Here is a 16,450-nt window from a genome sequence, read left to right as displayed (position 1 = left end):
TTCCCGAGACAATCCCATCAAAGATGGTATAAAAATGAAAATACACTGAACAAAAAATATAAATGCAACAATTTAAAAGATTTTACTGAGTTATAGTTCATAAAAGGAAATCACTCAATTGAAAATAAATAGATCTGAAAACCTGTCAGTATCTGGTGTGATGATCATTTTCGTCATGCAGCGCAACACATCTCCTTCATATAGAGTTGGGGCGGCAGTGTAGCCTAGTGGTTAGAGCATTGGACTAGTAACCGAAAGGTTGCAAGTTCAAATCCCCAAGCTGACAAGGTACAAAATCTGTCGTTCTGCCCTTGAACAGGCAGTTAACCCACTGTTCCTAGGCCGTCATTGAAAATAAGAATTTGTTCTTAACTGACTTGCCTAGTTAAATAAAGGTTGATCAGGCTGTTGATTGTATCCTGTGGAATGTTGTCCCACTACTCTGCTGTGTGAAGTAGCTGGATATTGGTGGGAACTGGAACACGCTGTTGTACACGTAGATCCAGAGTATCCCAAACATACTCAATGGGTTACATTTCTGGTAAGTATGTGGGCCATTGAAGAACTGGGACAGATTGTTGCGACATGGAGCCATGCATTATCATGCTGAAACAAGATGAAAGGCATGATAATGGGCCTCAGGATCCCGTCACAGTATCTTTCGGCATTCAAATTGCCATCGATGAAATGCAATTGTGTTTTGTTGTCCGTAGCTTATGCTTATGCTTATACCATAACATCGCTGCCACCATGGGGCACTCTGTTCACAACATTGATATTAGGAAACCGCTAACCCACACAACGCCATACATGGTGTCTGTCATCTGTCCGGTACAGTTGAAACCAGGATTCATCCATGAAGAGAACACTTCTCCATCGTCCCAGTGGCCATCAACGGTGAGCATTTGCCCACTGAAGTCGGTTACAACACCGAACTGCAGTCAGGTCAAGACCCTGGTGAAGACGACAAGCACGCAGATGAGATGAGGTGATGGAGGCAGATGAGTGACACGACAATGGGCCTCAGGATCTCATCACGGTATCTCTGTGCATTCAAATTGCCATCGATGAAATGCAATTGTGTTTTGTTGTCCGTAGCTTATGCTTATACCATAACATCGCTGCCACCATGGGGCACTCTGTTCACAACCTTGATATTAGTGTCTGCCATCTGCCCGGTAAAGTTGAAACCCGGGACTTTTCCGTGAAAAGCACAGCTTCTGATCGTTTGTGCAGAAAATCTTCAGTTGTGTAAACCCACAGCTTCAACAGAGTGGCTGGTCTCAGACAATATTGAAGGTGAAGAAGCCGGATGTGGAGGTCCTGGGCTGGCGTGTTTCTGGATGTGGAGGTCCTGGGCTGGCGTGTTTCTGGATGTGGAGGTCCTGGGCTGGCGTGTTTCTGGATGTGGAGGTCCTGGGCTGGCGTGTTTCTGGATGTGGAGGTCCTGGGCTGGCGTGTTTCTGGATGTGGAGGTCCTGGGCTGGCGTGTTTCTGGATGTGGAGGTCCTGGGCTGGCGTGTTTCTGGATGTGGAGGTCCTGGGCTGGCGTGTTTCTGGATGTGGAGGTCCTGGGCTGGCGTGTTTCTGGATGTGGAGGTCCTGGGCTGGCGTGTTTCCGGATGTGGTCTGTGGTTGTGAGGCCGGTCGGACGTAATGCCATATTCTCTAAAACAACATTATGGTAGAGACATGAACATTAAATTCTCTGGCAACAGCTCTGGTGGACATTACTGCAGTCAGCATGACAATTGCACGCACCATCAAAACTTGAGACATCTGTGGCATTGTGTTGTGTGACAAAACTTCACATTTTAGAGTGCTCTTTTATTGTCCCCAGCACAAGGTGCACCTGTGTAATGATCAAGCTGTTTAATCAGCTTCTTGATATGCCACACATGTCACGTGTATGTATTATCTTGGCAAAGGAGAAATGCTCACTAACAGGGATGTAAACACATTTGTGCACAACATTTGAGATAAATAAACTTTTTGCGTATGTGGAACATTTCTGGAATCTTTTGTTTCAGCTCATGAAACAAGGGACCAACACTTTCCATGTTGCGTTTATATTTTTGTTCAGTACAGTTAACTCAGGCCTTGACCTTTTAAAAAAGATGTGTCACTTCCGGTCTCCTTAAACTGTGTGTGTCTCAAATGGCACGAGTGCACAGCGCATTGTTATGATGCTGGATTTATGTGGACAAACATGCTCATGTAGCCTACTCTTAATTTGTTGACAATAAGATGAAAACAACATGAATGGTTGTGTTAAAATGAAAAGATAATGAAAACATTTTTTTATCGTTAAATTTACATTTTTTTCTTCCCGTAGAAGGTCCTGTGGAAAAAAAATAGAGAACCCTTGAATGTCACAGTATAATTCACACTGTGGACTGAGAGTTGAGAGGATAGATGGGTAGATGGCAGAGGATAATATAGAGGAGAAGAGTCAGGTCTGTGTGTGTGTGTTCTCCTCTTTCCACTCAGTTCTGCCGGCAGGTCAAATCAAATCAAATTCTATTGGTCACCAGGGTTGGGTAGGTTACTTTCTAAAGGTAATCTGTTACAGTTACTAGTTACCTGTCCAAAATTGTAATCAGTTATGTAACTTTTGGATTGCCCAAACTCAGTAATGTTGTCTGATTAAATGCACTTTTAGATTTACTTTCCCCTTAAAAGGCATTAGAAGAAGACACAAATGTATGTTACCAATTGAACGACATCTATTGCAGGATAAATCACTGTTAAAAGTTTACATAGCTGGACATATATGGATGTTATATTTTACTTTATGGATTGGTTATGTAGGCTTCTTCTAACCTGTCGCTTTCTACTACATATAATAATACGATTTAATTATATCTTTATGTTAATATATATAATGGATGCAGCAACTACAGATTTCCCCTTTAAGTTTATCAAAAGTGTGTGAGTTTGAGCATGTGTCCATTAGGCCTATGGATGTATTTTTTTTTATCAACATGAATTAGACTGAGCAATAAAAGCCACACTTGTATTCCCATAGGCTTGGATTCGCACTATGCAGCTGCTGCAAGAGAGCATTTTTCACTAGCTGTCCACTGGTTTCAAAAACAATTGTTGGCAATCAGGCTGATTGTTGTGTTGTCTGCAAATTTGATGATAGAGTTGGTGGCGTTTGTGGCCACGAAGACATGGGTAAACAGGGAGTACAGGAGGGGGCTGAGCACGCACCCTTGTGGGGCCCCTGTGTTGAGGATCAGTGAAGTGGAGGTGTTGTTTCCTACCTTTACCACCTGGGGGTGGCCCATCAGGAAGTCCAGGACCCAGTTGCACAGGGCGGGTTCAGGCCCAGGGCCACAAGCTTAATGATGAGCTTGGAGGGTAATATGGTGTTGAAGGATGAACTGCAGTCAATGAACAGCATTCTTACATAGGTATTCCACTTGTCCAGATGGGATAGGGCAGTGTGCAGTGCGATGGAGATTGCATCGTCTGTGGATCTATTGGGGAGGTATGCAAATTGAAGTGGGTCTAGGGTGCCAGATAAGGTGGAGGTGATATGATCCTTAACTAGCCTCTCAAAGCACTTCACGATAACAGAAGTGAGTGCTATGGGGTGATAGTATTTTAGTTCAGTTACCTTTGCTTTCAATGGTGGACATCTTGAAGGAAGCGGGGACAGCAGACTGGGATAGGGAGGGAAGGTGTCCATAAACACACCAGCCAGCTGGTCTGCGCATGCTCTGAGGACGCTGCTAGGGATGCCATCTGGGCTTGCAGCCTTGCGAGGGTTAACATGCTTAAATGGTACTCACGTCGGCCATGGAGAACAAGAGCCCACAGTCCTTGGGAGCGGGCCGCGTCGGTGGCATTGTGTTATCCTCAAAGTGGCAGAAAAAGGTGTTTAGCTTGTCCGGGAGCAAGACATCGGTGTCCTTAACGTGGCTGCTTTTCCCTTTGCAATCCGTGATTGTCTGTAGACCCTGCCACATACGTCTCCTGTCTGAGCCGTTAAATTGCGACTCCACTTTGTCTCTGTACTGACGTTTTGCCTGTTTTATTGCCTTACGGAGGGAATAACTACACTGTTTGTATTAGAGCATATTCCCAGTCACATTGCCGAGGTTAAATGCGCTTTCAGTTTTGCACAAATGCTGCCATCTATCCATCTATCTATTTTTGGTTTGAGTAGGTTTTAATAGTCATAATGGGAATAACAAGGCCTTTACACTTCCTGATGAACTCAGTCACCGTGTCCGTGTATACGTCAATGTTATTCTCAGAGGCTATCCAGAACATATCCCAGTCTGCGCTATCAAAACAATCTTGAAGCATGCATTCTGATTGGTCAGACCAGCATTGAATAGACCTTAGCATGGGTATTTCCTGTTTGAGTTTCTGCCTGTAGGAAGGGAGGAGAAGGATGGAGTGGGGATCTGATTTTCCGAAGGGAGGGCAGGGGAGGGTCTTGTAGGCATCCCGGAAGTTGGAGTAGCAGTGGTCGAGTGTTTTTTGCTGCGCGAGTACTACAGTCAATGTGTTGATAGAACTTCGGTAAAATTTTCCTCAAATTTGCTTCGTTAAATTCCCCAGCTACAATAAATGCGGCCTCAGGATATGTGGTTTCCAGTTTGCACAAAGTTTAGTGTAGTTCTTTGAGGGCTATTCTGGTATCGGCTTGAGGGGGAATATAAACAGCTGTGACTATAACCAAAGATAATTCTCTTGGGAGGTAATACGGTCGGCATTTGATTGTGAGGTATTCTAGGTCGGGTGAAAAAATACAACAACTCAAGTCCTTTTTATCACAATCACACCATGAGTAGTTAATCATGAAACATACACCACCACCTTTCTTCTTCTCTGAGAGTTTTTTTAGTCCTGTCTGCGTGATGTACTGAGAACCCAGCTGGCTGTATGGACGGGGACAGTATATCCCAGAGAGCCATGATTCCGTGAAACAGAGTATGTTACAATCCCTGATGTCTTTCTGGAAGTAGATCCTCACCCTGAGCTTGTCTACTTTATTGTCCAGGTACTGGACATTAGCGAGTAATATACTCGGAGGCGGTGGATGGTGTGCACGCCTCCTGAGCCTGACTAAAATTCCACTCAGAATACCTCTTCCCCGCAGGCGGTGTTTTGAAGCAGCCTCTGGGATACATTCAATTGCCTTGGGGGATACGAACAAAGGATCCAATTAGAGAAAGTTGTATTCCTGGTCGTAATGCTGGTTACCGCCGCTCTGATATCCAAAAGTTATTTCCGGCTGTATGTAATAACACAAAAAACATTCTGGGCTAATAATGTAAGAAATAACATTGCAAAAAAAAAAAATACTGCAAAGTTGCTTAGGAGTTAGAAGCAGAGCTGCCATGTCTGTCGGCCCCCTTCTTGTTCTCCATTCACTGTGTGTGTATGTTCTCCTCTCTCCTCTCATTCTGCGGCAGGTCCATCCATCTCCGGCATGAGGGCCATAAAGACTTTAAGTCTCAGGGCTAAATTACACTGATGCTCTGCCAAGCCTGATGTTCAAAAAAAATAAAATGAATAAAAAACACACACACACACAAACAGACAGACAGACAGTCGCCCATGGATTGACTATAGTAATAGACCAGCTGTATCTCAGTGGAAGTGGTGTGTTACAGCCCAGAGGACAGGCGTCTGTCTCTGCAGCAGGTACTCTGTCTGTCTCTGCATCAAATCAAATTGGATTGGTCCCAACACACATGGTTATAGCAGATGTTAATGCGAGTGTAGCGAAATGCTTGTGCTTCTAGTTCTGACGTGCAGTAATATCTAACAAGTAATCTAACAATTTCACAACAACTACCTTATACACACAAGTGTAAAGGAATGAATAAGAATATGGATGAGAGATGGCCATGCGGCATAGGCAAGATGCAGTAGATGGTATACAGTACAGTATATACATATGAGATGAGTAATGTAGGGTATGCAAACATTATATAATGTTGCATTGTTTAAAGTGACTAGTGATACATTTATTACATCCAATTTTGTATTATTAAAGTGGCTAGAGATTTGAGTCAGTATGTTGGCAGCAGCCACTCAATGTTAGTGATGGCTGTTTAACAGTCTGATGGCCTTGAGATAGAAGATGGTTTTCAGTCTCTCGGTCCCAGCTTTGATACACCTGTACTGACCTCGCCTTCTGGATGATAGCGGGGTGAACAGGCAGTGGCTCGGGTGGTTGTTGTCCTTGATGATCTTTTTGGCCTTCCTGTGACATAGGGTGCTGTAGGTGTCCTAGAGGGCAGGTAGTTTGACCCCGGTGATGCGTAGTGCAGACCACACCATCCTCTGGAGAGCCTTACGGTTGTGGGCGGAGCAGTTGCCGTACCAGGCAGTGATACAGCCTGACAGGGTTCTCTCAATTGTGCATCTGTAAAAGTTTGAGCATTTTCGGTGACAAGCCAAATTTCTTCAGCCTCCTGAGTTTGAAGAGGCGCTGTTGCGCCTTCTTCACCATGCTGTCTGTGTGGGTGGACCATTTCAGTTTGTCTGTGATGTGTACGCCGAGGAACTTAAAACTTTCCACCGTCTCCACTGCTGTCCTGTCGATGTGGATAGGGGGGTGCTCCCTCTGCTGTTTCCTGAAGTCCATGATCATCTCCTTTGTTTTGTTGACGTTGAGTGTGAGGTTATTTTCCTGACACCACACTCCGAGGGCCCTCACGTCCTCGCAGTAGGCCGTCTCATCGCTGTTGGTAATCAAGCCTACCACTGTAGTGTCGTCTGCAAACTTGATGATTGAGTTGGAGGCGTGCATGGCCACGCAGTCATGGGTGAACAGAGAGTACAGAAGAGGGCTGAGAACACACCCCGTGTTGATAATCAGTGGGGTGAAGATGTTGTTTCCTACCCTCACCACCTGGGGGCAACCCATCAGAAAGTCCAGCTTAATGATGAGTTTGGAGTGTACTATGGTGTTAAATGCTGAGCTGTAATCTATGAACAGCATTCTTACATAGGTGTTCCTCTTGTACAGATGGGTTAGGGCAGTGTGCAGTGTGATTGGGTCGTCTGTGGACCTATTGGGGTGGTAAGCAAATTGGAGTTGGTCTAGGGTGTTAGGTATTGTGGAGGTCATATGTTCCTTGACTAGTCTCTCAAAGCACTTCACACCAGCCAGCTGGTCTGCACATGCTCTGAGGACGTGGCTAGGGATGTCGTCTGGGCCGGCAGTCTTGCAATGGTTAACACGTTTAAATGTTTTACTCACGTTGGCTGCGGTGAACGAGAGCCCACAGGTTTTGGTAGCAGGCCATGTCAGTGGCACTGTATTATTCTCAAAGCGAGCAAATAAGTTGTTTAGTTTGTCTGGGAGCAAGATGTCGGTGTCCGCGACGGGGCTGGTTTTGCTGCCATCAAACCACAGTTTCTGGTTGGGGAAGGTTTTAATAGTCACCGTGGGTACAACATCACCGATGCACTTGGTAATAAACTCGCTCACCGAATCAGCGTATACATCAATATTGTTGTCTTAGGCTATCCGGAAACATATCCCAGTCCACGTGATCAAAGCACCTTGCAGCGTGGAATCAGATTGGTCGAACCAGCGTTGAACAGACCTGAGCACAGGCGTTTCCTGTTTAAGTTTCTGTCTATAAGCTGGGAGCAACAAAATGGAGTCATGGTCAGATTTGCCGAAAGAGGCCGAAGGAGGGCTCTGTATGCGTCGCAGAAGTTAGAGCATTAATGATCAAGAATGCTGCCAGCCCAAGTTGCGCATTTGATACGCTGATAAAATTTAGGGAGCCTTGTTTTCAGATTAGCTTTGTTAAAATCCCCAGATACAATAAATGCAGCTTCAGGATATGTGGTTTCCAGTTTACAACGAGTCCATGTTTCCGTGAAACAGAGAATGTTACAATCTCTGATGTCTCTCTTGTTGTCAAGAGACTGGACATTGGTGAGTAGTATACTCAGGAGCGGTTAGCGATGTGCCCGTCTACGGAGCCTGACCAGAAGACCCCTCCGTTTGAGTTTGAGTTTATTTTATTTTTACAGGGACAGTGCACATTAATCAACATTTCAGTAAAAGTAATGGTTTTAGCCTGCAGGCTAATTTTCTACCGCAGTCCCTGGACAGGTCTGCTCCTTCTGCAGCACCGTTGTTTTGGGTCGCCTACTGGGATCCGATCCATTGTCCTGGGTGGTGGTCCAAACAGAGGGTCCGCTTCGGGAAAGTCGTATTGGGGCGGAATGGTAGCCTAGTGGTTAGAGCGTTGGACTAGTAACCGGAAGGTTGCAAGTTCAAGGTACAAATCTGTCGTTCTGCCCCTGAACAGGCAGTTAACCCACTGTTCCTAGGCTGTCATTGAACATAAGAATGTGTTCTTAACTGACTTGCCTAGTTAAATAAAGGTAAAATAAAAAATTCCTGGTTGTAATGTTGGTAAGTTGATGTTTCTCTTACAGTGCCTTGCGAAAGTATTCGGCCCCCTTGAACTTTGCGACCTTTTGCCACATTTCAGGCTTCAAACATAAAGATATAAAACTGTATTTTTTGGTGAAGAATCAACAACAAGTGGGACATAATCATGAAGTGGAACGACATTTATTGGATATTTCAAACTCTTTTAACAAATCAAAAACTGAAAAATTGGGCGTGCAAAATTATTCAGCCCCTTTTACTTTCAGTGCAGCAAACTCTCTCCAGAAGTTCAGTGAGGATCTCTGAATGATCCAATGTTGACCTAAATGACTAATGATGATAAATACAATCCACCTGTGTGTAATCAAGTCTCTGTATAAATGCACCTGCACTGTGATAGTCTCAGAGGTCCGTTAAAAGCGCAGAGAGCATCATGAAGAACAAGGAACACACCAGGCAGGTCCGAGATACTGTTGTGAAGAAGTTTAAAGCCGGATTTGGATACAAAAAGATTTCCCAAGCTTGAAACATCCCAAGGAGCACTGTGCAAGCGATAATATTGAAATGGAAGGAGTATCAGACCACTGCAAATCTACCAAGACCTGGCCGTCCCTCTAAAGTTTCAGCTCATACAAGGAGAAGACTGATCAGAGATGCAGCCAAGAGGCCCATGATCACTCTGGATGAACTGCAGAGATCTACAGCTGAGGTGGGAGACTCTGTCCATAGGACAACAATCAGTCGTATATTGCACAAATCTGGCCTTTATGGAAGAGTGGCAAGAAGAAAGCCATTTCTTAAAGATATCCATAAAAAGTGTTGTTTAAAGTTTGCCACAAGCCAACTGGGAGACACACCAAACATGTGGAAGAAGGTGCTCTGGTCAGATGAAACCAAAATTGAACTTTTTGGCAACAATGCAAAACGTTATGTTTGGCGTAAAAGCAACACAGCTCATCACCCTGAACACACCATCCCCACTGTCAAACATGGTGGTGGCAGCATCATGGTTTGGGCCTGCTTTTCTTCAGCAGGGACAGGGAAGATGGTTAAAATTGATGGGAAGATGGATGGAGCCAAATACAGGACCATTCTGGAAGAAAACCTGATGGAGTCTGCAAAAGACCTGAGACTGGGACGGAGATTTGTCTTCCAACAAGACAATGATCCAAAACATAAAGCAAAATCTACAATGGAATGGTTCAAAAATAAACATATCCAGGTGTTAGAATGGCCAAGTCAACGTCCAGACCTGAATCCAATCGAGAATCTGTGGAAATAACTGAAAACTGCTGTTCACAAATGCTCTCCATCCAACCTCACTGAGCTCGAGCTGTTTTGCAAGGAGGAATGGGAAAAAATTTCAGTCTCTCGATGTGCAAAACTGATAGAGACATACCCCAAGCGACTTACAGCTGTAATCGCAGCAAAAGGTGGCGCTACAAAGTATTAACTTAAGGGGGCTGAATAATTTTGCACGCCCAATTTTTCAGTTTTTGATTTGTTAAAAAAGTTTGAAATATCCAATAAATGTCGTTCCACTTCATGATTGTGTCCCACTTGTTGTTGATTCTTCACAAAAAAATACAGTTTTATATCTTTATGTTTGAAGCCTGAAATGTGGCTGTGAAAAGTTCAAGGGGGCCGAATACTTTCGCAAGGCACTGTATATCCAATAGTTCCTCCCGGCTGTATGTAACAAGACTTAAGATTGGGGTAACAGTGTAAGAAATAATACCTAAAGAAAAAAATACTGCATAGTTTCCTAAGAACGCAAAGCGAGGCGGCCATCTCTGTCGGCACCATGTTGAAGAGTAATCAGCACCATGTACACTGTCTGTCTGTCTGTCTGTCTGTCTGTCTGTCTGTCTGTCTGTCTGTCTGTCTGTCTGTCTGTCTCTGCAGCAAGTAGTCTGTAAGTCTGTCTCTGCAGCAGGTATTATGTATGTCTGTCTGTCTCTGTATTAGGTACTACATCTGCATGTCTGTCTGTCTCTGCAGATCAATGTGTCTCTTCTGTTTGAAAACGTTCCCTGCTGCCCTGTCTATAACCCTTGAAGGGTTATAACCCACAGAATAACCCACAGAATGTCTTTCAGTATTCTTTTCATAGTCACTTACCTGAAGTGGGAGTAAATGCAGTGGGGATGTTTCTCTGAGCAGCAAATTTTCAGCCATACCAGTCTTCATCAGCTTGACCTTTCAACATCTATTCAGACCAGACTAACTTAAAGGACGTCCAGCTAATCCATGATAATCAACTGATGGGCATGAGACGTGACAACCAGCAGACAATGCTTTTCCCTCGAGTTGTTCAACCCTGGGGCACCTAAGTTTAGGATTTAACCAAATGATGCATGACCAAAGTCAAAACCCCACCATTTAAGCAACCTTACCTGTCAATATAAACAGTCTATTTCCTCTCCCCGCTCCCTCATCGGTGAGCTGTCTTCCTATGCAAACTAGATCATAACTAGATCATAACCTAATTATTCCACTGTAAGGGCCACCTGTGGCTCTCTGTAATAACCAAAGTGTGTCACACCAACTCTCCTCTAATACACAGACGCCCCTGCATGTTGTTATTTTGATGCTTCCAATGGTGCTGCAGGGTTTGTTACATTAGTTGGTGAATTGTCATGTTGTGCCATTTAGTGTTTTCCTGTCTTAGTGATGATGGTTGGTGATGACTCTTGGCCTCCGTGTAATGCGTTATAGTAGAGCCGCAACAGCTGAGGCATATCACCCCCTTGTGTTCCATCAAGTTAAATACAATTTAATAAATAAATGTTTTGAATCACCCACGTAATCTCTCTTAATATGATCACTCTGTTGTCGCAGAGAAATGCAGGAAATGTATTCGAGGTTTAAAAAGGCTTCTAAAGTTTGTAATTTCCGCTAAAATATATGACTTGATTTGCCCTAATGAAAAATGTATCAACCCCTACAAACATAGCCATGAATCATTATGCACATAATAATTCACATTTCCTGTTACTGCAGGATCATTTTCCTGATGTGAGAAACTGGTCAAATTAAGATCTGATAACTATGTGTGTGTTTGTGTTTGTGTTTGTGTGTGTGTGTGTGTGTGTGTGTGTGTGTGTGTGTGTGTGTGTGTGTGTGTGTGTGTGTGTGTGTGTGTGTGTGTGTGTGTGTGTGTGTGTGTGTGTGTGTGTGTATGTGTATGTGTATGTGTGTATGTGTGTGTGTGTGTGTGTGTGCGTGCGTGCGTGTGTGAGACACTCACCATGAAAGATGCTGTTGTCTGTGAGGAAGTGGTGGCAGTACCGCAGCCCTCCTTTCCTGTTCACAACCCAGGAACTCATGATGGATGGATGATGGAGGGTGCAATGGGATGCCTGTGAAAGAGGAGAAAAGACTGAGACTCAGTGGGACTGGACACAATACAGTTCACCATAGGCCTAAGCTTTCTATCTAGGTTTCTTCCTTGGTTCCTGTCTTCTAGGGAGTTTCTCCGAGCAACTGTGCTTCTGCCTCCGCATTGCATGCTCTTTGGGGGGTTTAGCCTGGGTCTCTGTGAAGCACTTTGTGACAACTGCTCATGTAAAAAGGGCTCTATAAAATCTGACTGATTGATTCAACTAGTGTAGCATGCTCTTGAGTCACTGATATTGCTTTGTGTGGAATCAGACACCACAGACGTGACATCTGTAGGTGTGGTGTGATGACGCACAACAGCATTTAGAATGAAATACCACTTTCAACTCAAAGAGCCTAAAGTAAGAACTACCAGCCCTGAACTCTGGTCTAGACAGACTCCTCCTCTCAGGTCAGCTGACACCAGACACCCCAGCCTGTCAGGAGCCTCTCCTGAACTATGTAGACAGAGGCTGTAAATCACAGGGAGACGGACCAGGAACAGATGGGAAAACAAAGAAGAGGAGAGGAGAGGAAAGATGAGAAGAGAGAGGGGAAAGGACTGAGGGTTAAGGGGAGCAATGGAAAAACAGTGTGTTAGAGTGGGGGGGGGACATGATAGGGAGAAGGGGATATGAAAGCTGAGGGGAGATAGAGGAGAGAATTAAGGTTAGATCTGTGGGCAGAAGACTGAAGTGCCTTCGAACAGGGTATGGTGGTAGGTACCAGTGGCACCGGTTTGAATGTGTCAAGAATTGCAACGCTGTTGGGTTTTTCACACTTCTCCTATTTATTCATTTTTTTGCACGTCGCATGTAATGTAAGTGATATCGAAGAGTCAAAATCCACAACTAATCATTGTTTTCTGACACATTCATCACATAGCCAGCCACACAGAGTTGTGGCACATAGTAGAACTAGGCTATTAACTGTGTGTAGAGTGACAACTGAACAGCAAGTGTTGACTAGTTTATAAAAGGTGTTGAACTGACTGAATAAAGTCAATCTTCTATATCCCGTTCATAATTCATGCAACAGGTTTATATGTCCATGGTATCGCTTCGGGACAAGTGAACCAAAAGATTTCCTAGATTCCCTTTTGTACGATGTCGGGGCTTTGCCACACAGTGATGCTAAAGTGAGTGACTCTTGTCTTGTCAGTCAGTGTAACCTACCAAATCGTATTGGTGAGAAAGCCGTTCATTTGGCTCTCCAATTTACTTAGGGCACTGGCTGAGACCTATGTTTTTGGCAATTATCTGCAGATTAATTTATGAAAACATCCGATGAAGGAACAATAGGTAGTGGAGAACCTCATTCTGGTCCAAATATGATAATTGAAGTCCTCACGGAATCCAGGAATTAAAACGGAATTCAACATTATTTTAAAAATGGTCTGGACTGGGGTTGGAGGTGGGAGGGGACTGACAGAACGGGAGCTGGTCTGGACTGGGGTTGGGGAGGGGACTGACAGAACGGGAGCTGGTCTGGACTGGGGTTGGAGGTGAGAGGGGACTGACAAAACGGGAGCTGGTCTGGACTGGGGTTGGGGAGGGGACTGACAGAACGGGAGCTGGTCTGGACTGGGGTTGGAGGTGAGAGGGGACTGACAGAACGGGAGCTGGTCTGGACTGGGGTTGGGGAGGGGACTGACAGAACGGGAGCTGGTCTGGACTGGGGTTGGAGGTGGGAGGGGACTGACAGAACGGGAGCTGGTCTGGACTGGGGTTGGAGGTGGGAGGGGACTGACAGAACGGGAGCTGGTCTGGACTGGGGTTGGAGGTGGGAGGGGACTGACAGAACGGGAGCTGGTCTGGACTGGGGTTGGAGGTGGGAGGGGACTGACAGAACAGGAGCTGGTCTGGACTGGGGTTGGAGGTGAGAGGGGACTGACAGAACGGGAGCTTGAGCACTATATAAGTGAGCCAGTCTATAGGTGAGCCAGTCTATAGGTGAGCCAGTCTATAGGCAAGCCAGTCTATAGGCGATCCAGTCTATAGGCGAGCCAGTCTATAGGTGAGCCAGTCTACAGGCGAGCCAGTCTACAGGCGATCCAGTCTATAGGCGAGCCAGTCTATAGGCGAGCGAGTCTATAGGCGAGCCAGTTTATAGGTGAGCCAGTCTATAGGCGAGCCAGTCTATAGGCGAGCCAGTCTATAGGTGAGCCAGTTTATAGGTGAGCCAGTCTAAAGTAGCAGGAGATTAGGGGTGGTCTGGACTGGGGTTGAAGTTAAGAGGTCACTGCCCTATTTAACTGCTCCACTGTAACAGAGACATGACAGGGATGAGACAGGAGGTTGCTAATGACTCCCAGACACATTTAACCTCTGTGTGTTTATTCTGATATGGTAAACATGTGAAGATGACTAGTACTGGTACCTCCTGTATATAGCCAAGTTATCATTACTCATTGTGTATTTATTATTACGTGTTATCATTGTTCAATTATTTCTCTATTGTTCTCTCTGTATCGTGGGGAAGGGCCCATCAGTCAGCATTTCACTGTTAGTCTACACCTGTTGTTTATGAAGCATGGGAGAAATACAATTTGATTTGAGTTTTATGATAGAAGACATTATGTTTGTTTGCTATTCGCACCACTTTTCATAGCTTTATGATTAGGCTAGTTTTTGGCCAATATCAGAATTTATAAAAACACTTATATGGTTCTTTGTTTGCAAGGGTTCATTAAAATGTATCTAATATAGCCCCTACAATATCATAATATCTATCCCTGTAGACTATACAACTTTGACATCCAAACACTGATCAAATGTGAAAAATAAATTACATTTATACGACCACATAGATGAAACAGTGAAATGTTGCCTGGCTCTCTCTCCTCTCTTCCATAAAGACAAATAGCATTGTCAAATCTCGTGTAGGAAGCCAATATAAATCTGCCACATATACTCAGTACTGAATCTGTAACTAGACAGAGAATGGCTGTTGCTGAGATCCACGGTGGCTTGGCCCAGAGGGGTATTAATGGGCATGAATGTGTAGTCATGCTGTGGTAATGTGAACATGCCTCTCCTCTCCTCCCCTCATTTCCTCTCCTTTCCGTAACCCAAGCCACCCACTCAGACATGGGAAGGCACCTAGCCCAGGGGAACACAATCTTCTCCTTCCTGTCCAACGGGGTAGTGTGAAAACCTGCCTCGTAAATAAATGCAGTCCTACCAGTTGTCCTCTCATTCTGAAGGTTGTGTCATAAAGAGTGGATATCCTCTCATTCTGAAGGCCCACAAGTGTCACAGGACTCATCTGTCTGTAGGTAACCCATACAAATGAATGGAAGTATGGAGATATATATATAGATATTAAACCTTCATCTGAAGGTAACCCATACAAATGAATGGAAGTATGGAGATATAAACTCAGCATAAAAATAAACGTCCTCTCAATGTCAACTGTGTTTATTTTCAGCAAACTTAACATGTGTAAATATTTGTATGAACACAACAAGATTCAACAACTGAGACATAAACTGAAGAAGTTCCACAGACATGTGACTAACAGAAATGGAATAATGTGTCCCTGAACAAAGGGGGGTCAAAATCAAAAGTAACAGTCAGTATCTGGTGTGGCCACCAACTGCATTAAGTACTGCAGTGCATCTCCTCCTCATGGACTGCACCAGATGTGCCAGTTCTTGCTCTGAGATGTTACCCCACTCTTCCACCAAGGCACCTGCATAGTTCCCGGACATTTCTGGGGGGAATGGCCCTAGCCCTCACCCTCCGATCCAACAGGTCCCAGGTCGTGCTCAATGGGATTGAGAGCCGGGCTCTTCGCTGGCCATGGCAGAACACTGACATTCCTGTCTTGAGGAAATCACGCACAGAACGAGCAGTATGGCTGGTGGCATTGTCATGCTGGAGGGTCATGTCAGGATGAGCCTGCAGGAAGGGTACCACATGAGGGAGGAGGATGTCTTCCCTGTAACGCATAGAGTTGAGATTGCCTGCAATGACAACAAGCTCAGTCCGATGATGCTGTGACACACTGCCCCAGACCATGACGGACCCTCAACCTCCAAATCAATCCCGCTCCAGAGCACAGGCCTCGGTATAACGCTCATTCCTTCGACAATAAACGCGAATCCGACCATCACCCCAGGTGAGACAAAACCGTGACTCGTCAGGGAAGAGCACTTTTTGCCAGTCCTGTCTGGTCCAGCGACGGTAGTCAATGATCCTTCCGCAGGTTCACCTACGGAAACCTTGTTACGACTTTTACTTCCTCTAGATAGTCTAGTTTGATCGTCTTCTCGGCGCACCGCCATAGGCGACGTTGTTGCCGGTGATGTCTGGTGAGGACCTGCCTTACAACAGGCCTACAAGCCCTCAGTTCAGCCTATTGTGGACAGTTTGAGTACATGTAACCGATGTGAAATGGCTAGCTAGTTAGCGGGGTGAACGCTAATTGCGTTTCAATCGATGACATCACATGCTCTGAGACCTTGAAGTAGTTGTTCCCCTTGCTCTACAATGGCTGCGGCTTTTGTGGAGCGATGGGTAGCGATGCTTCGTGGGAGGCAGTTGCTGATGTGTGCAGAGGGTCCCTGGTTCAAGCCCAGGTTGGGGTGAGAAGAGGGACAGAAGCTATACTGTTACATTGATGCTGTTGACCCGGATCACTGGTTGCTGTGGAAAAGGAGGAGGTCAAAAGGGGGGG

General features: G+C 45.1%; 1 protein-coding gene across 1 annotated transcript in view; it reads right to left on the bottom strand.

Moving 5' to 3' along the window:
* Positions 1–16,450, bottom strand: part of LOC112266197 (1-phosphatidylinositol 4,5-bisphosphate phosphodiesterase eta-1) — a 330,113-nt gene that overhangs the window by 297,031 nt on the left and 16,632 nt on the right. The window contains exon 2 of the mRNA XM_042296451.1: positions 11,640–11,751. Coding sequence (XP_042152385.1) covers positions 11,640–11,718 — 79 coding nt within the window. The 5' untranslated portion in view covers positions 11,719–11,751. The remainder of the gene's footprint in view (positions 1–11,639; positions 11,752–16,450) is intronic.

This window comes from Oncorhynchus tshawytscha, linkage group LG13 (assembly GCF_018296145.1).
Source record: "Oncorhynchus tshawytscha isolate Ot180627B linkage group LG13, Otsh_v2.0, whole genome shotgun sequence".
Lineage (NCBI taxonomy): Eukaryota > Metazoa > Chordata > Actinopteri > Salmoniformes > Salmonidae > Oncorhynchus > Oncorhynchus tshawytscha.
Note: the sequence above shows the minus strand (reverse complement) of the source record. Positions and strands in the feature narration are given on the sequence as shown.